Genomic DNA, 19,904 nt, shown 5'->3' on the forward strand with positions numbered 1-19,904 from the left:
TCCCCCGCATGCTGGTACTTGGAGAACCACAAGTACCAGCATGCGGCGGAAAAACGGGCCCGCTGGTACCTGTAGCACTATTACTAAAAAAATACCCAAAAAAAGACAAGACACACACACACCTTGAAAGTAAAGATTTATTACATACATCCACACAAACATACATACATACTTACCTATGTCCCCACGCAGGTCGGTCCTCTTCTCCAGTAGAATCCATGGGGTACCTGTTGAATAAATTATACTCACCAGCTCCAGGGTCCCAGGCTCCTCGGCGAATCCATTTGTAATCCACGTACTTGATTAAAATAAAAAAACGGACACCCGAGCCACGCACTGAAAGGGGACCCATGTTTTCATTTCCACGAATGCCAGAAACCCACTCTGACTTCTGTCTAAGTGGGTTTCTTCAGCCAATCAGGGAGCGCCACGTTGTGGCACCCTCCTGATCGGCTGTGTGCTCCTGTACTGACTGACAGGCGGCACACGGCAGTGTTACAATGTAGCGCCTATGCTCTCCATTGTAACCAATGGTGGGAACTTTCTGCTCAGCGGTTGACCGAAATGGATTCGCCGAGGAGCCTGGGACCCTGGAGCTGGTGAGTATAATTTATTCAACAGGTACCCCATGGATTCTACTGGAGAAGAGGACCGACCTGCGTGGGGACATAGTTAAGTATGTATGTATGTTTGTGTGGATGTATGTAATAAATCTTTACTTTCAAGGTGTGTGTGTGTCTTGTCTTTTTTTGGGTATTTTTTTAGTAATAGTACTACAGGTACCAGCGGGCCCGTTTTTCCGCCGCATGCTGGTACTTGTGGTTCTCCAAGTACCAGCATGCGGGGGAGGCTTGCTGGGACTTGTAGTACTGCTACTAAAAACAATACCTTTACATTTTCAACAAAGGCTATCAGCCCCCCATCTGCAGCCCATTGGATGGGGGGGACAGCCTCGGGCTTCACCCCTGGCCCTTGGGTGGCTGGGGGGGGGGACCCCTTGATTGAAGGGGTCCCCACTCCCCCAGGGTACCCCGGCCAGGGGTGACTAGTTGGATATTTGATGCCACGGCCGCAGGGCACTATATAAAAGTGACCCCCGGCTGTGGCATTATCTGTCCAGCTAGTGGAGCCCGGTGCTGGTTTTAAAAATACGGGGGACCCCTACGCTTTTTGTCCCCCGTATTTTTGGAACCAGCACCAGGCGCAGAGCCTGATGCTGGTTGCTTAAATATGGGGGAACCCCTGTCATTTTTCCCCCCATATTTCTGCAACCAGGATCGGCTCAAAGAGCCCGAGGCTGGTTATGCTTAGGAGGGGGGACCCCACGCAATTTTTTTTGTAAAAATTAACACTTTCCCACCCCTTCCCACTGATATACATGCACGGATCTCATGGATCCGTGCATGCCTATCCAATCACGGCTCAAAAAAGCAGGTCTGTTTTTTTTTAGCACTTTTTTACGAGTTGTATTTTTTCACGGCAGTGTTTTTTTGCTTTGCACTTCTTAGTAAATGACCGAGATTCATACTTAAACAGCCGTGTTTTGACCGATGGTGTATTCATTCGTATTTTTTTTGTTGCACTTCCAAAAAAATACGAATGCCCTCATCACTGCCGAGATTTGAGTTTAGTAAATGACCGAGATGACACTTTGAAGAAAAAAAGGCATCTCGGTCAAAATCGGAACCTTAGTAAATATACCCCTATGTGTGCACAGAAACACCGTTGTACTGAAAAGCACGGTAACAAAAATGTACTGGCCACGTATTTGGGGTTACTCGGTGATGACTGGGAGGTGGCTATTCAGACGCAGAGACATGGGCGTGTTATGGGAGTGTCTCGGACATGGCGCTGCAGTGACTGCGTACACAGACGCGTCATAGTTCACATTGGAGGCCAGACTCTGATGGAAAACCTGCACCTACCATAGGGTTTCGATGTTGCGACTGATAGTTGGGTCTTAAGATGCCCCAGGTGCTATTAGATCATCTACAGGTGCTCAGAGTGTGCGTATCAGTCCTTGCACAGTGAGACGCACGGCTGTACGCCAGGGGAAGGGCTGATGCCAGAATTAGCATAAAGTCATAGGCGCAACTACGGCAAAAGTCGCTAAAGTGGTCACAGCGGCATGCAAATCAAAATCAAGCCCTTAGTGTACTAGGTACTTTGATACTAGCCCGTGGCGCGGTAAACGTGGCTATTTGGTGCAGTTTGAGGATAGGTGTATATGAAGATATCTGTATATGATTACCATAGACACTGATGAGCTCTGACCACCATTACCGTCCCAGTCCTCCACTCACATACAAAGCAACCGGCACTCCCGCTATCACTAAGCCACCTCCTCAATCTGTGACCGACAACATACTGTGTGGGGCCTCAGTGAGGTATGAGCCACAATAGCTGCGCTTTATGTAGACGCTGTCAGGAGAGTGCCCCCCCTCAACCCGCCTACAAGCACCCCTGGGTGTGCCCACCCTGCACCCACATAATTATACTTACAGCTCCGGAGTCCTGAGTGACAATGGAGATATGCGCACACGCAGTAGAGAAGCGTCTGAGGACATAGCGCAGACACCATGTTTCCAGAGATCCGCACAAAACCAGAGTGTTCTGCGTGCCAGAGAGTAGGGGGCCCACACAGAGCATCTACATGGGCCCTCTCCTCTATTAAACCACCCTGCTTCCACTATGGTGTTGTATCCCTGTGTACGCTGCTCCATAGCCTATGTGGTGCTATATATGTATCGCTTGTGCATTATCATTATTGGCGGCATCTGCTGTATAGGAAACAGAAAGAGAGCGGCTGATTTCCCTTTGACTCTCCTTCATCCGCGTTGCTTCCCAGTATGAGCTGGACCTCAGCAGCCAGGCCTGTGCATCCTTTACCTCACTCTTCCACCATTGTATCCAGTGACCCTGTTCCTGCAGGTCATGGTACAGCTGGTCAATGAGTAGATAACTGCGCCATGTGGCTGATTCCCCTGCGTGGGTCAGACTACATAATCTTTGTGGTTTAACATTACTTTATTTTACGTTCAGTAAATTTTGGTCATAGTCCAAACCCGCCCATAATGCTACTTAACACATTTATAATTATCTAACTAAAAATGTAAACAACGTCATTATGTGTTTGGACGTTACAGACTGTGGTATCATTATTTTACCTAAGAATTTTAGTGTTTAGCATTGTCTGTATTATAAACTTATTACCACATACTGTACATAGGGCCATGCAGGGGGTGGTTTACAGTTGCCCGGAAACTCCCCTTTGGCCCAGCCAACAGCAGGAACCATGACCACAATAGCAGTGGTATATAATATTATTTTATAGGAGCTGTAGCCACAACATGCTGTAAAAGAAAAGGAACAGAGCTGTTGATCATGGCAAGAGGCAGTAGCTTCTCCTACCAAATCTGCCGTGTGTGTGGAACTTGAGCGCTTAATCAGCGCAGCGGACCAGAGAGCAGCTGACAGCTAGAAAAGACAGGTGACTTATCATGAGGTGGGGGAATGTGTGCTTAGAAAACTCAGTTCTGTCTCCTACTGGTTATTTTGTGTATGCACGTTTATTGTGGGATGTTTAACCTTTTCCTGCTCACTTTTATTTCTATGATAATAATATGTTTGATAGACTCCCCTACAGCCTCCACCATAGATCAGTGTTTCCCATACTTGGTATTCTGGGAACTTTAACAGTGTGTTAAGCGCTAATTACGCACTCTACGTGGGCTGGCCATACTCGCTACAAAGTCATGCATTTGGACACCCACTTCTAGAAATCTTAGATTTGCCCCAGACATATTGTACTTTCATGTGCCGTCAAGTAATTTTGTAGCCAATATAAAGTAAAATGGAGACTATCTAGAGTTACATTTCCAAAACTGCTAAAAATTCACTTTTTGCAAATGTCTGGCTTACACCATATAATCCAACTGAATGAACCATTGAAGTAATCTAAGGTACCACTCCGCCTAGAGCTGGTATGTATCCTCTCTCCAAACTTACAAACGCAGACCCTATTTGTATATGCTAAGAACTATTTAGAAAAAAATTCACCAATAAATCTACTTCTTCTGTTCTGTTGAAAATATACCCATTAAGGTCCCTTACCTACTACAGAGGGCTAAATAAATGGACTACAGAGAACCGCTGCCCATGTGTTATACCCCATTGGTAAGGAGAGAGATGGTGTGGTGCAGGAGAAAGCTGATGGCAATTCCTATCCCAGTCCGGCAGAGAGGCAAGGGTTCCCCAACCAAACAGACAATGGGAGCGAAAGCTTACTCAAAAGCAATCTAGAATTATTACTAGCAACCCTAAAAATTACTGGAATGGGTCACTGTTATAGAATAATAGATTTGTTTCAAATAAATACACAATAAAACACATAAATTACAATAACAAATTGTATTTACAACTGAAGGTCACATAGCAATGCTGCAGCATTGATACAGATGTATGCTCATCTTGCTTACATTAGGAATTAATAGTGCAATCGCTGGCTGCAAATAATCTCAACCCGGTACACCATTCAGCATGCCACATTGCAGTAAAGATGAGCATGGCTACATCTGTATATAATGTAGGAGCAGTGTCCCTATGGGGGGAATTCAATTGCTGGTGAAGGGTGTGAATTGCCATTGCCGCAGCATTTAAATCCGGCAATCCTGACAGCATCCTGAACGTAATTATAGCAGGCGGGTTAACTTTAGGGTGTAATGTGCATGGGCAGGGGGAGGAGGGTTTAAGGTAAGGTGCCTCCCAGGGGAGTTAGGCTGAAGGGAAGGGGTAGGAGGTTAGGGATAGGCTGTGGGTTGTGGGTGTGGGGGATAGGCACCACCGTGGGAGGTTAGGTTTTGGCACTGAAGGGGGAGGGTTAGGCTGAAGGGAAAGGGGGGTTAGGTTTAGGCACCACTGGGGGAGGTTAGGGTTAGGCACTAAGGGTGAGGCTATGGTTAAGTTGCAGGAAGGGATGATTAGAGGTATGGGGTAGGGGAGAGGGGAGAAATACTTACCTCACTGCAGTCGAGATTTCACACTTCTGAGGACAAATCTGAGGACCTAAATCAGGATTTGGCTTCCGTACCAAAAGTTAGGTACAGCAAACAAATGGACAGGACTCCCAGCTTGGCATTACATGTGGCACTACAAGTCCCAGGCACTCGTCTATTTTTCCTCTGTCAGCTGCTTATCACTGCACAATAGCGTCACCTCAGCTCTCCTCTCTACTCAGATCCAAGTGTCTCTCCTCCAGCTCATCTTTTTTAATTGCAACTTTTTTGTTAAAACCAGCACCTGCCCCGGCTTTGCAATTTTGAATTTACGGCAATAGGCTTTTTTAACCGAGGTCTTTTTGTAGACTACATTAGTAATTTTTCCTCCTGACGTCAGCACAAAAAGATTTCGTTTTGACATGACACGTGAAAGGGCCACGTAAAGTTGTCCATGAGAAAAACATTCTCCACTTTGGTCAGCTCCGGCCACATCAAGTGTCTCTCCCTGTGCTTTATTCATTGTCATGCCAAAGCATACTTGTGGCCGGAGAGACCTCCCAGCCACATGGTTAATGGTGGCCGCGGCACCGAAGGAGTTAAACCCTCAGTGCCCGGTGCCATATTCATGAACAATGGGCGCTTGGCGGCACTTTTAAATGGACACTGGTGCTGGGCGCCATATTTAAAAACATTTTTTAAATGTATTTCTAATGTAGCGCCGCGGTCCCGGACCTCTCCGGCTACTGCAGCAGTGAGGGCAGCCCCGGCGCGCTGAGATGTGTGTGCGCGCTGGGGGAGAGGAGAGCCGCTGCAGCCGGGGGATCCACTCCCGCTGCAGCACTCACCTCAGCGCTACGGAGGTGGCCAGCCACAGCAGCCGGGATGAGCGTCCCAGGCTGCTGCGCTGCCAGGGGTGGTGTGCCGCTCACAGGGGACCAGGCTAGCCGGCTCCCTAGCGGCAGAGGCAAGTGTAGGTAACTGGACGCTGGGGGCCGTGAGCGCTGCTCCCGTGCCTCAGCGCTCCAGAGGCACAGAGCTACGGCGGCCGGGATGAGCGCCCCGAGCCGCCGGGTTTCTAAAGGGGGGTGCGCCGCAGCGTTGTATAGGGGCTGCGGGGAGGCAGCAATTTCAACCACACTGGGTGGCAGCGGGGCAGAAACCATTAAGCCCTTGCTGCAGCCAGCTCCCCCCCCCACCCAGAGCGCCCTGCTGACCCTGGAGAGAGCCCTAGCAGCCATGCTGCAGGGCTCAGGGAGCCCAGCACTCAGTAAAGCAAAGCATTGTTTTTAAATGTAATATATAAATATATTGTGTTGTGAGGCACTGCAGTGCCTGGGTATGTGGAGCCTGTGCAGGGTCAGTATATATTTAACAGACATGTATGTGTTTAAATGTAATGTATTTAAAGGTAAAATGCACTTACTTGGTTGTTGTGTCCCAGGAGGGGGGAATCCATGGCTGGGCAGGCCGATGGATTCCCCCAGACCTTTTCCCCAAAAACGGAATGCTTTCTCCTCCAGCCTCAGACTTGAAAGTGGCATTGGAAGAGAGAGGAGAAGCTCAGCTTTGAAACAAGCTGAGTGGTTTTCTGGAGCTCCATAGAGGTCACCCGTAATGGCCAGGAAACCCTGACCAGAGGATCTAGGCTGCCCAGCTCTGGAGCCCGAATCCGGGCTGCAGATGGTGAGCTAGGTCCCGGGCAGGTTTCTGGAAGTACGTTTAGGCGGGAAAACTTCCCCCAGCCTAGACTGAACGTCACCGAGGCGTATCCCGACCCTCCAGGATGGGACGGTCAAAGGAGAGTGACCACTCCCCACTGTCCATAGAGGACAATGGTAGCTGTGCATGTGACCAAGGCATGCACAGCTCATGAGTAAACATTGATTGGCTGTAAACCACAGGGCGGGCTTACCCCCTGTGGTACTGTGTGGAAAATTAACATAAAAAGGAGGCCTGCGAGCATCCAGAGTGTATTATACCATTTTCTTCTGCTATAAACATCTGCTGTATTGCTGAAGTTCTTTTCAGAAATATTTGGGCAAATAAAGATCTTCTGCCTAAAGACGAGCACTTCATCTTGTGATCTGCAGGGCTAGGCGAAACCTAGCTCCATTCACCGGCTGTCCAGGGTGTAACCAGTGTCTCTAAGCTCCGCCTTCGGCCCGCTACCATGCTGTGCTTGTGTAATAACCTGGTTATTTTAGGCAGTCTATTGGAAAAATTGTAAGATAACGACTGTAATGTATATATATTTTTCTTGTAAAAATACAATGGCTAACGTTATGTGTGTGGCCCTCACAGAGGGGAGTTGGAGTGACTATATGGACAACACCATTAAAATCAATGGGTACATGGCAGCGGGATGTCCTCGAGCAGGAGACAGATAGTTAACTGCCTGCTGATGTGTCGTTGGCGGGACACATCCGGGGAACCCTTGTGGAGAAGATAAAAAGGGGGTACCCGTGCGACCGTTGAGGAGAGTTGCATGAGGTACCTGACGGGAGCGATGTGGCGCAGCTAGGCGGCGTGGAATGGCTCCGATTCGTGAAGAGATCGAGGAGATCGTCTGGGACAGTGAGTACCTAGCCTGACCCGGCGGCTATCCGGAGTAGACAGCGGGGCTTCCGTGGGCGCCATAGAAACACAGACGCCAGCCGCAGCAGCATCAGGGACAGCAGGGCTTCCGTGGGCGCCCTGGTAACACAGACGCCAGCCGCAGCAGCATCAGAGACAGCTGGGCTTCCGTGGGCGCCGTGACAGCGCAGAAGCCAGTAACAGTATCAATAGCTCCTTCTTGACAAAGGCAGTGTTTCAATACCAAGGTCCGGACAGGCAGAGTGACACTTTCCTGGGAAGAAGTTAGGTACCTCACAGTAGTACAGCTGAATCACAGAAGTGTAAGTGAGGAAATTATCTTCTGTGTCACATTAAGTACTACCAGCTGTAGGGTATACTTAGCTCTGCCTAAACTGGAATTAGAAGATTACAGTGAAATATAGTCCAGTGACTGATAAGGCAAATATACCCTGTTAATGTATAACGGCGGAATAGACGTATGAAATAGTCAAGAAACGCTGTGGAATTATACAGTAATTGTGGTTAAATTGAATTATAATTGTATCTCACCCTTGCAGTTCTCAGCTCCCTGCCACTTCCAGCTTTTATCCAACACCTGCTGGGAAAGGAGATAGTGATCTTTATGCAATATTGAGTGGTAACTCTTAGGTGTAATTCCACGTTACAAGAGCAGTATGACCAGAGATGAGAACATTATAGCGCGGGCATAACGCGGTGGTCACTGATAGGAGTAGAGTCTGTAAAGAGCAAGGAATTAGCTTAAACCGTTGTGGGATCTACACAAGTAATATACTGTTCAATGTTGGGTTATAGTCACGTCATCTGAAGGATAGCCTATTACAGAAAAACAAAGTTTATTCAGACTATTTTCTGTTAAGAGCAAACAGGTGTTCTCACGTCTCTGCAGATTAACTATTTGATACCAAGGACATCAGAACTCAATTTTCTTCCTGGATCTAGTCAGGCACAATTCACATTTTGGAATACAAAGTTTGATGTTATTTATAAGAGAACGAGATTTCCAGAGAGTTTAGGCAAAAATTATTACGCCTGCTACAGTAGAAAGCCTGATTCTTTCATTGCTGCCTTCAAGGCTATTGGTTAATAGAGACTCCATGTGCACCACCGTAATGGCCATTTACAAATGACTAACTGCGCAGTATTAACTTTTAGTGTTATTTAAGGATATCCATATTAGTATATGATATAGATACAATAGTGTCTACTTAAGTAGAAAAAGAAAACAAATTTGTCTCATATAATTTTTATTCTAACGGAAATATTATATTGTAACAGTAGAATATTGTAATTGTTTCTTTACGCCTATTCCAGCAAGTGAGTTGCCTTCAGTATAGTAATTTTTTTTTTTTTTGAATCAACTAATAACATATGTTGCTGTACAATAAATTATAATTTATTTGATCAATTATTTTCAAATTATATATTATTAAATAAAAGCTTTACTTGGTGCATCAGTAACCCTTCTCACATAAAAGAAGAAAATTCAAGCAACAGCAGCAGTAAAGAAGAAAACGAATAAGTTGATACTCATCATTATCATCTGTAAGTAGTATTTTATAATTATTACACTTGGGCAAGCAACGTTTGGGGATTCGGCAACACCACACAGGTGTGGTAAGGCGGCATGTCGACGCATGCAGAGCAGAACCATGGTTCCAGACGCCACGGCAGGTTAGGAGTCTGGTGGTGGCAGCATGAACCTGCCCACTGCACAGTGGGTGGAGTCAGTAACTGGCGGTTACTGACGGTCTGCGGGAATCCCATGAGGCCAGGTCCCGTGTGACCTAAACATCCATTCTGTGTACTGGGGACAGGACGCGAAAGCGGTGAGGGCTTTCGTACGGGACCGTCCGGTCACAATACTCTTACCAGGAATTAGATTTATTTGAAATTAAATGTAAAATCTGAATTTGAGATTATCTGTATTAAAACCTTTTCTACAGTGCCACGGGCAGTTAAAATAGTAGCTTCAATCAAAAAGTTTTTCAAAGTTTTTTTTGTAATCACGTCCCATGCAAAACTTCGGTGGGTTTATATTACGCAATCATGATCCCATAAATAAAAAAAGGGAAAAACTGAAATTTTGTATCAGTAAACAGGGCTTCCATCAAATTTTCTGGAGAAACCGGATAATGGGGGTAATTCTAAGTTGAACGCAGCAGGAACTTTGTTAGCAGTTGGGCAAAACCATGTGCACTGCAGGGGAGGCAGATATAACATATGCAGAGATAGTTAGATTTGGGTGGGTTGTTTTGTTTCTGTGCAGGGTAAATACTGGCTGCTTTATTTTTACACTGCAATTTAGATTGCAGATTGAACACACGCCACCCACATCTAACTCTCTCTGCACATGTTACATCTGCCCCACCTGCAGTGCACATGGTTTTGCCCAACTGCTAACAAAGTTCCTGCTGCGATCAACTCAGAATTACCCCCAATATATATCAATCTCTACATAGTATGAAATAAAGAGCCCAATTCAGACCTGATCGCAGCAGCAAATTTGTTAGCAAATGGGCAAAACCATGGGGGTCATTCAGACCCAATCAAACGCTGCAGTTTTTTGCAGTTGTGCGATCGGGTATGAACAACACATGCGCGTGGGCCGGAATGCGCAGGCGCGTCCATGGCCAGCGACGGCCGTCCCCGGGCAGCGGCGACAACAATGAAGAAAGCGTTTGCAGCAGCGAACACAAGATGATTGACAGGAAGAGGCATTTTCTGGGAGTGTCGATGCGAACGCAGGCCTGTCCGGCCGTTTCCAGGGAGAGATCCTGACGTCAGCTCCAGTAAGGATCATCGCAGCGGGTGAGTAAGTCCTGAGCTGTGCTCTCTGCACAAGCGTTTGCAGCCCTGCACAGCGAATCCCCTCTCCCCTGTGGGCGGCGATTACCTGGTCGCAGCAGTGCAAAAAATAGCCTGTGTGCGACCAGGTCTGAATTAGGCCCCATGTGCACTGCAGGTGGGGCAGATATAGCAAGTGCAGAGAGAGTTAGATTTGGGTGGGTTATATTCTTTCTGTGCTGCTTTATTTTTACACTACTTTTTAGATTTCAGTTTGAACACACCCCACCCAAATCTAACTCTCTCTGCACATGTTACATCTGCCCCACCTGCAGTGCACATGCTTTTGCCCAACTGCTAACAAATTTGCTGCTGCGATCAGGTCTGAATTAGTCCCAAAGTCCATCGCTGTGATATATCTGTTACGGTTTAGGCTGCGTAAGCCAAGAAAACGCTTAGATGTTTTTTTTCTTTGACTAGCTTCACTAAAATCGTCACTGCTCAGCTCCCTTTTGTCATAGATTAATGTTTTAATCAATGTGTTCTAATAGAATCTTTTCTACATTTAGAACAGTCTCATTTAACGATCACTACGCTATCCTCCTCCTGCCTTTCATGTATTATTACAATTATTAGAATTATTAGTTACACTTCCACGGACCTTAACTTATTCAAGTCTTTCAAAACCACAAATCGCTCTGGGTTTGGATAAATACGTCGGCTTGCTAACTGCAGCACTTTTCTATTTGACTTATTTATTTTCTTTTTCAGAGTTTTCTTTATCTCTTTGTATATTTTGCTTTAATAAAGAGTCAACGCCAATCGTTGTCACGTTTCTGCAGTTTTCTGTCTTCCTTTGTTGACATACCAGGAGAAGACATTATGAGAATCCTCCCACTTGGTGACAGCTGGATGTGAAGCGTTGAGGTTCCCATTGCACTATTAATGCTGCATAATCATATAAAGCTCTTCTAGTTTATAAACGGTGTTTTCTATTTTAGTTTCACCATAATAAGAGATGATGGTCGATGCAAACACCCATTAATGGCACAAAGGACAGTCAGCGAGTCTCTTTTCTAGGCGGCCTTAGCTCAACTCAGGCTGGGACTATAAATCAGAGACTGAGACATGGCTAAGCCAACAGTAGGTGCTTGTGTTTGGGTTGCTGGGTATCTGTCCGGCTGGCTCAGTGTTATGCCCAGTGGGAACAGTCAGCACTGCCAGAATAAACAAGGCTTCCAAGTACTGTAGTGACGGAGAGCTCAGGCTGCATCCAGATGATGTCCTGTCACAGAGGAACACAGTAGTGTGATGCTCCTCAGCTGTCAGGGTGGGTGAAGGCTGTATGAAGCAACTTAACTCTTACGTTGACTGTAAGTGTCTATTTGCATGGTCTCAACATCAATAATTCTTCCTATTAATCATTTCATATTTTATGCACAAATGAAATTGTAAATAAGATTATTGGCTAGTTATCAATATGCAAAATGTGTGTGCGTATGCGTATATATAGTATATATATATATAGTGGCAAAGTGAAGTACTTACCATATGTGTTTGGAAGAGGTTCCGCTCTCACTCCCACTGACAGATCTCAGGGTGGGCCTACAGTCAGACAGATGGACAGGAACTGTTATCATGCAGTGTAGGGACTGCCAGTAATCAGAGAAGCCGTGAAGAGGCCCGGCAGCTTACAATGTCTTTGCAAATACATGCAACAAATATCTCTATATTTCCATTACCATATAGTTTTCAAGTATTGTTGTAACTACTATATAATGTGCAGGGGAATACCGGGGTTGGGGAAAAGCCCCCCCCCCCCCTCCCCTCCCTTTTTGTTTCCAGGTTTAAAGGAAAACCCGGGCTACTCAGTTTTATATAAGAAAGCAGAGAACTGTCAGTCATATTGATTTAACATCTGTGGGCCGGGTGACCGGGAGATACAAAGCAGGCAGGCAGTCTTTACCATTCCCACGCATGTTTATAAAGTGCACAGAATTCATAGTTTATATTGATGACGGTAATAATTCATTCTGCTTTGTGGTGCTTCTTGATGGAACAAAACAGACATTACAGGGCAGATTGTAAGAAATCTTGGGCCTAAATGCAGAATGTGATGGAGTCAGTTTTGAAAATATTGCTCATCTTTATCGTCGTTTGACAAAATGAACTAGAAAACATAACAAAGGTAATTACTGATGGTAACTATTGGTCTACAACTTTTTTCTTTACATATGGTAAAACAATAGACAAATCAGCACTTTATTTGGGTGAAACATGTACTTTGAATGGAATATATATATTCCATTCAAAGATTTATGTTGTTTATTAAATAAGTTAATTTATTAAACATGTAAAAAAATAAATCTGTTAAACTACCGCAGTACCACTTATGACCAGCAGGTGGAACTTGCTTATTTAAACATTGCACAGTATATATTGGCCCTCATTCCGAGTTGTTCGCTCGTTCTTTTTCATCGCATCGCAGTGAAAATCCGCTTAGTACGCATGCGCAATGTTCGCACTGCGACTGCGCCAAGTAACTTTACTATGAAGAAAGTATTTTTACTCACGGCTTTTTCTTCGCTCCGGCGATCGTAATGTGATTGACAGGAAATGGGTGTTACTGGGCGGAAACACGGCGTTTCAGGGGCGTGTGGCTGAAAACGCTACCGTTTCCGGAAAAAACGCAGGAGTGGCCGGAGAAACGGTGGGAGTGCCTGGGCGAACGCTGGGTGTGTTTGTGACGTCAACCAGGAACGACAAGCACTGAAATGATCGCACAGGCAGAGTAAGTCTGGAGCTACTCTGAAACTGCTAAGTAGTTAGTAATCGCAATATTGCGAATACATCGGTCGCAATTTTAAGAAGCTAAGATTCACTCCCAGTAGGCGGCGGCTTAGCGTGTGTAACTCTGCTAAATTCGCCTTGCGACCGATCAACTCGGAATGAGGGCCATAGATTGTAAACTATACCCGGGTAGGATTCATATGTGCGGCAGAATAGTTATATACACTTCTGAGTGCAAAATATGTGTTTTATGATGTATCAGTTTTAAATATGTACTTTGACATATGCAAATAGTGGATCCTACTTTCAGTGTATGTCATTTAATAAACTAGTTCAGCCGAGAACTCTTTTGATAGACACATGTGAATGATTATACAGGTATAATATTTGTATTTTATGATGCGCTGTTTTAATTTCTGGACATTTCAGCATCTGAGCTTTTACGACCCATCCTTGTACTAATAACACCACAGGGCTAATTAAAAGTTAATCAGTCACTCGTGGAAACTATATTATACCTTACCTGAAGGGTGAATCTTTGAACTTTGTTACAACAAGTAAAAGGTTTCTTTATAACCGTACAGCAACTCCCAGGATATTCCGCAGAATAAATACGGACTGAACATTCCCGAACTATGGGAATTATTTTGTATTTTGTATTTGTTACAAATAAAACAGATCATGGAGCATTAGAGGAAGTTACTTTGACAACTTTCATGCAGGTTACCCTTCTCTGTGACCTCAGTCCCTTCCATATATGTTGGAAATAAGCCCATTATCTCCGGAATAAGGGAAGTCAGAGTGTCAGGGAAGCTGCGGATCTCTCTGGATGTGGGCTGGTGGGTTGTTTGCTGTTATGGACTTGGGCGGAGCAGGAAAACCCAATAGGACAAGGAGATGGGTTATTATCAGATCAGCTCAGAGATTACTGTGCACCTCTAGGAGATAGGAGGGTGATTCTCTTTCTGCTGCAGGTGGAGGATACCATGTCTGAGTTTCTCTGGACCTTTGTGCTATGCATCTACATCCACTATGGTACGTTTGTCCTGTCCCAGGATGCTAGACTTGCATGGATCTGGGGGTTTATTACATATTAATGGGAATAACCGGCTGTGGGATTTTGACCTGCTTCCCTATGCAAGATTATCAATTATGTATTTCTAACTATATTTTACTCCTAATTTTGCACAATGCTAAGCAGAAAGTTTGATGCACGGAACCTATGTGACGTATATTATGATGCAAATATGACTTTATGTGACACACAGCCTAGACTGTACATTATAACGTGTTATTGTTGGATAAGGTCTGTTCTCCTATTTGAGTGTTTTCATGGAGTTTTTTGTCTGGATGTTTTATCATACAGTTGCTGTACAGCCAGTTGTGCTGCCATTCCCTGTCGGAGCAGCGCAGCTACAGCTTAGCAGGGGAAGCTGGGATCTGTAGTTCCACTATATGGGTTGGACCAATATGCAACAAACAGAAATAAAAAATGATTTACTGCATTGATGGGTTTAGAGGTGCAAGATAATTGCTTTATTTATTTATTTTGGGGGTGGGGGCTTTCGCTGCATTAGAACATTAGAATAAAAAATAAAAATAAAAGTTAGTCTCATGGGAAGAACAAGAGGATATTCTGCCTTTTTGGGAGTTTCCATTATGAACTTAAACAGAGCTAAGTCTCCGAGGATTGTGCAGAAGCCGAATAGCTCAGCAGATCCCTGTTTTTGTCCCTGGGCCAATTCTCCCTGAGAGCTATGACCAAACTTAGTGCTGATCTTACTGCCTAACTTCTAGTAATTCATTACAATGAGACTCAATTTCATTCAAGTCTATTGAACATATTCTCTTTTTTTACAGGATTGTCCGCAGGTTTTCCCCAACAGCCGCGAGACACTACCATAAGGAATTGTTCTATCAGTCCTCCGGTGAGAACTGTATTCATTTACATAATGCCCTCAAAGGGGAAGGGGGTAGGGGGGTCTGAGTATTTCAGTGTGAAAGGGACATATCTGCTAAACTTACATTCTGACCTTGTCCTTCCTCCCTGTATTACTGACAACCTGTGAACATTTGTATTACATGATACCAGGTGTTCTCCTCCAGGGGCTCCAAGAAAAATGTCCACGGTGCTTAGAGGCCATGGCCACGATATATTGGGGCATGATAGGCCCTACCGGTAAAATGTAGATCCAGTGGGAAAGAGGCATGGCCAAAACAACTTGAGGGCATGGCCGGGCCCCCCCTGGCAGACCACACTACACAAAAGGGCCAGCCTTCGGTACTATGTAACCCAACCCTTGGTTGCCCCTGGTGCCCCCTAATAATACTGGGTTGCTGCATATGGATGATCACCTTATGGCAGTAACACAAGGGTGGAGATTAGCAGAGCTTGGAGAGAAAGTGGAGAGAGATAAAGTACCAGCCTATCGGTTCCTAACTACCATGTTACAGGCTGTGTTTGATGAATGACAGTTAGGAGCTGATTGGCTGGTACTTTGGGGTCTATTTACTAAGCCTTGGATGGAGATAAAGTCAATGGAGATAAAGTACCATCCAATCAGCTCCTAACTGTCATGTCACAGTCTGGGTTCGAAAAATGACAGTTAGGAGCTGATTGGCTGGTACTTTATCTCTGTGCACTTTATCTCCATCCAAGGTTAAGTAAATAGACCCCAATATCTCTCTCCAGGCTTTCATAAATATCCCCCTAGGACTGACTTGATTTGAGAATCAATCAGCTGTTCAGCTTGGGTAGCCAAATTGGGTGATCCCCAGTTGAGTGTCTCTCTGTGGCCTCCAGGTCCATGGGGGATTGTTAGTGTTGAGTTACAACCACGCACACAGGCTGATTGCGGTCGTCTTCCCCCCACCTTTTCTGCATGGCTAATAGTGATTACATTGCATTGCAACTGATTTGGGGTGACACACTCTGATATCTGGCCAATTGTCAAAAGTACCTGCAATGTCGCCACCTAGAGGCTGACTGCAGGAGCTCAGCACCACCCATGCCTAACACTATCAGCCAATAAGACCAACCAAGACACATTCCACTGACTGCAATGAGAGACTGAGACTGCATCATATGAAAGGCACAAGTGTCAGCTCCTTACTGTGGACCTGCCAGCTGCTCACAGTAATTATTTATCACTTTATCACTGCATCTGTGCACCTTGGTGGTCCACCCTGCGCACGTCATACCGGACGTCTACTCCTCGGTCTCAGGAGATGCACCTGTGACACAGGGTCAGATAACTCAGTGCTGTGCATATGATGGGCTGGTGCGGGTAGATTCTAGGGATGCAGTCATAAGGTGATATTCACAATGTCGACAATCTTAATTGTTCACAGAATGTCGACATCAGGGTTAGGCTGCTGGGGGAGGTTAGGGTTAGGCATACCTGCCGACTCTTTGGCTGCCCCAGTCTGGGAGGCAGGTTGGGCGGTTCAACAGGGGGCATAGGCAGGTGGTTTGATGTCATGATTGCGGTTCTGCCCCCTGCTATTCAATGCCCAGATTACCAGCATGCGGGCAGATGAGGGGGAGAAATGGGGGAGGGGTGCGGATGACTGACCATTGCCGGAAGACTTGCCTTTTACTCTGGGTGGCCGAGAATGCCACCCGATTTACGGAAGCCTCCCGGCCTTTCCCGGGAGAGTAGGGTTTGGCTGCGGGGGGAGAGGTTAGGGTTAGGCTGTGGGGGAGAGGGGGGGTTTAGTGTTAAGCTGCGGGGAGAGGTTAAGGTTAGGCTGCAGGGGGAGGTTAGGGTTAGGCTACGGGGGAGTAGGGTTAGGCTGCAGGGTTAGGTTAGTGTTAGGCTACAGGAGGAGGTTAGGGTTAGGCTACGGGGGAGGAGGTACGATTAGGTTACAGGGGAGAGGTTAGGGTTTACACTGAGGGGGAGAGGTTAGGGTTAGGCCACGGGGGGAGGTTAGGGTCAGGCTACGAGGGGTAGGCATAGGCTCCAGGGGCGGGTTAGGGTTAGGCTACAGGAGGAGGTTAGGGTTAGGCTACGGGAGAGGGGGTAAGGTTCGGCTACAGGGGTGAGGTTAGGGTTAGGCTGTGGCAAAAGGGGGTTATGGCTAGGCTATGGTGTGGGGGGGGGGTGTTACGCTTAGGCACTCAAGGGGAGATTTAGGGTTAGGGATAAGGGAACTGTTCTTACTGGAACATTGGTGCATCAGATGACTCCCCTATAATTACTTGTCACATGACCGCTGGAACCCAGAAAGTGCCGCTGGTGACACCGCTGCCCCCGGGAGCAAGTAATTCACTGCTGGGCCATCCAGATTCTAGAAAATGTTATGTGAAATTGTAACTTAACATCTACAGTATAAGTGTATTATTAATGGCGATTCTTTCCTCCTACTCTGTTCTCTACCCAGCCCTTTGCTTCCTCTCTATAGGGGCAGTTGTACTAAGCCTTGGAGAATGATAAAGTTAGGAGCTGATTGGCTGGTACTTTATCTCAGACTCTCTACTTTATCTCTCTCCAGGGCTTAGTACATCTGCACATTTCTGTCTTCTTCCTTGCTCTTATAGTGTCCTTCACCCCTCCTTGTTCCTTCCTCTCCCTTCTCTCCGCCCTCTAATCCCTTTATACTTTATAAATTACTTGTATTTATATTACGCTGATACTGTATGTACAGGATAATGCATAATGGATGTTTGTTTTGTGCTCTGTTCCCCAGTACATTCCACCCACTGCAAAGATTTCCACTGAAGACCTGAACAAGCTTCGGCAGGAGATGAGAAACAGCAACATTAGCGCCTATATCATACCGCCCACCGACCCGCACCTGGTGAGAGCGATGCCTGCCGCAATTTGTACATTAGTGATTCGTCAGACATGGCCATTGGTCAGTCATGTAGGAGGCATATTCAAAGTTTAACGCTGCGCATATTCGGAACACTGTGCGGCTCATGCAAAGTTGACTGGGGCAGATGCATTAAGCCTGGAGAAGTGATAAAGTGGGAGGTGATAACGCACCAGCCAATCAGCTCCTAACTGTCAAGTTACAGGTTGGGTGCGAAAAATGACAGTTAGGAGCTGATTGTCTGGTGTGTGATCACCATCCACTTTATCGCTTCACCAGGCTTAAATACGTCTGCCCCATTGCAGAACATATGGGGCCTAATTCAGATCTGATCGCAGCAGCAAATTTGTTCTCTAATGGGCAAAACCATGGGGGTCATTCCGAGTTGTTCGCTCGTTGCCGATTTTAGCAACGCAGCGAATAGGTGGAAAATGCGCATGCGCATGGTACGCAGAGCGCATGCGCTTAGTAATTTAACTAAGTACTTAGTAGATTTACACAAGCTCGAGCAAAGTTTTTTCAACGCTCGAGTGATCGTAGTGTGATTGACAGGAAGTGGGTGTTTCTGGGCGGAAACTGGCCGTTTTCAGGGAGTGTGCTAAAAAACGCAGGCATTCCAGGTAAAAACGCAGGAGTGACTGGAAGAACGGGGGAGTGGCTGGCCGAACGCAGGGCATGTTTGTGACGTAAAACCAGGAACGAAACTGACTGAACTGATCGCAATCTGTGAGTAGGTCCGGAGCTACTCAGAAACTGCTAAGAATTATGTAATAGCAATTCTGCTAATCTTTCGTTCGCTATTCTGCTAAGCTAAGATACACTCCCAGAGGGCGGCGGCCTAGCATGTGCAATGCTGCTAAAATCAGCTAGCGAGCGAACAACTCGGAATGAGGGCCATGGTTTTGCCCATTTGCTAACAAATTTGCTGCTGCGATCAGGTCTGAATTAGGCCCATCATGCGTGAAATTGCACATTGCATGCTACGGGAAAGAGCACGCACAGTTCAGTGATGGCGTGTCTATGGATCTGCGCGCTATGCAGAGATGGACGTAAAACAGTTGGTACCGCAGCACCTCCAGCACCAGCCTCTAACCCATCTCACCGACATCAGAGAAAGCCGCCATGTGTTCCATTAGTTGTTGGAGAACGTAAGAATGTTCATTAAGTTTAAAGAATATTTAGTAAGTTTTTTCACGCTGATCGGCATCTATAAGAAGATACCAGTGTGCGATGAAGAGATGTGTTCCTGGCATATACTGTACTAGGGATCCGCCACTTTATCTCAGTTGCACAGGTGTCAGGGTTCTCTCTGCATCTGCTAATGAAGCAACGTGTTGCATGAGGAATATCCTCCTTCTGCTTTTTTTATTTCTTCTTTTGACTTGAAACATTATGGAAAAGGAAGAAGATGCAGCAGGATGTGTATACGGGAGGTGCTCTATCTCTGTGCCAGGTGCTAGCAGGCTCCTCTTCCTCTTTATACTGTCTGTTTATGCTGATTTATAGCACAGTATTCACAAAAACCATCACCCAGCTGCCAGCCCGGCCTTCTACGGCCATGTACTAAATTCATTTGGAACTTTTCCACTTTCTTCCTAAATTCTGCCAGTTTCTGACACACGCACACCCCTGTTATCTACCAGTATATAAAACAAATGTACAAATATGATTCTCGTTATATTGTTATGTATGATCCCTTAAAACAGCAGCTCTAGACCAGGGCAGAATTAACTAAAGGTCAATTTTCATAGATTTTGATCAATTAAAATCAATGTTGTACTTCCAGGGCCAAAACACACATTTTTTAACACTTAAAAATTAATATAATAGCAAATGTGTGTTTCAGCCACTGAAACCCAACATCGACTGAAATTGATTTTGGTCGATTTCATTGATTTTAAATTAATTAAAATCGAC

General features: G+C 45.7%; 1 protein-coding gene across 1 annotated transcript in view; it reads left to right on the plus strand.

The window, feature by feature from the left end:
• The first annotated feature begins 14,075 nt into the window (after positions 1-14,075).
• Positions 14,076-19,904, plus strand: part of XPNPEP2 (X-prolyl aminopeptidase 2) — a 62,623-nt gene continuing 56,794 nt past the window's right edge. The window contains exons 1-3 of the mRNA XM_063935760.1: positions 14,076-14,204; positions 15,030-15,097; positions 17,862-17,972. Of these exons, the coding sequence (XP_063791830.1) occupies positions 14,156-14,204; positions 15,030-15,097; positions 17,862-17,972 (228 nt within the window). The 5' untranslated portion in view covers positions 14,076-14,155. The remainder of the gene's footprint in view (positions 14,205-15,029; positions 15,098-17,861; positions 17,973-19,904) is intronic.

This window comes from Pseudophryne corroboree, chromosome 8 (genome assembly GCF_028390025.1).
Source record: "Pseudophryne corroboree isolate aPseCor3 chromosome 8, aPseCor3.hap2, whole genome shotgun sequence".
In the NCBI taxonomy this organism is placed as follows: Eukaryota; Metazoa; Chordata; class Amphibia; order Anura; family Myobatrachidae; genus Pseudophryne; species Pseudophryne corroboree.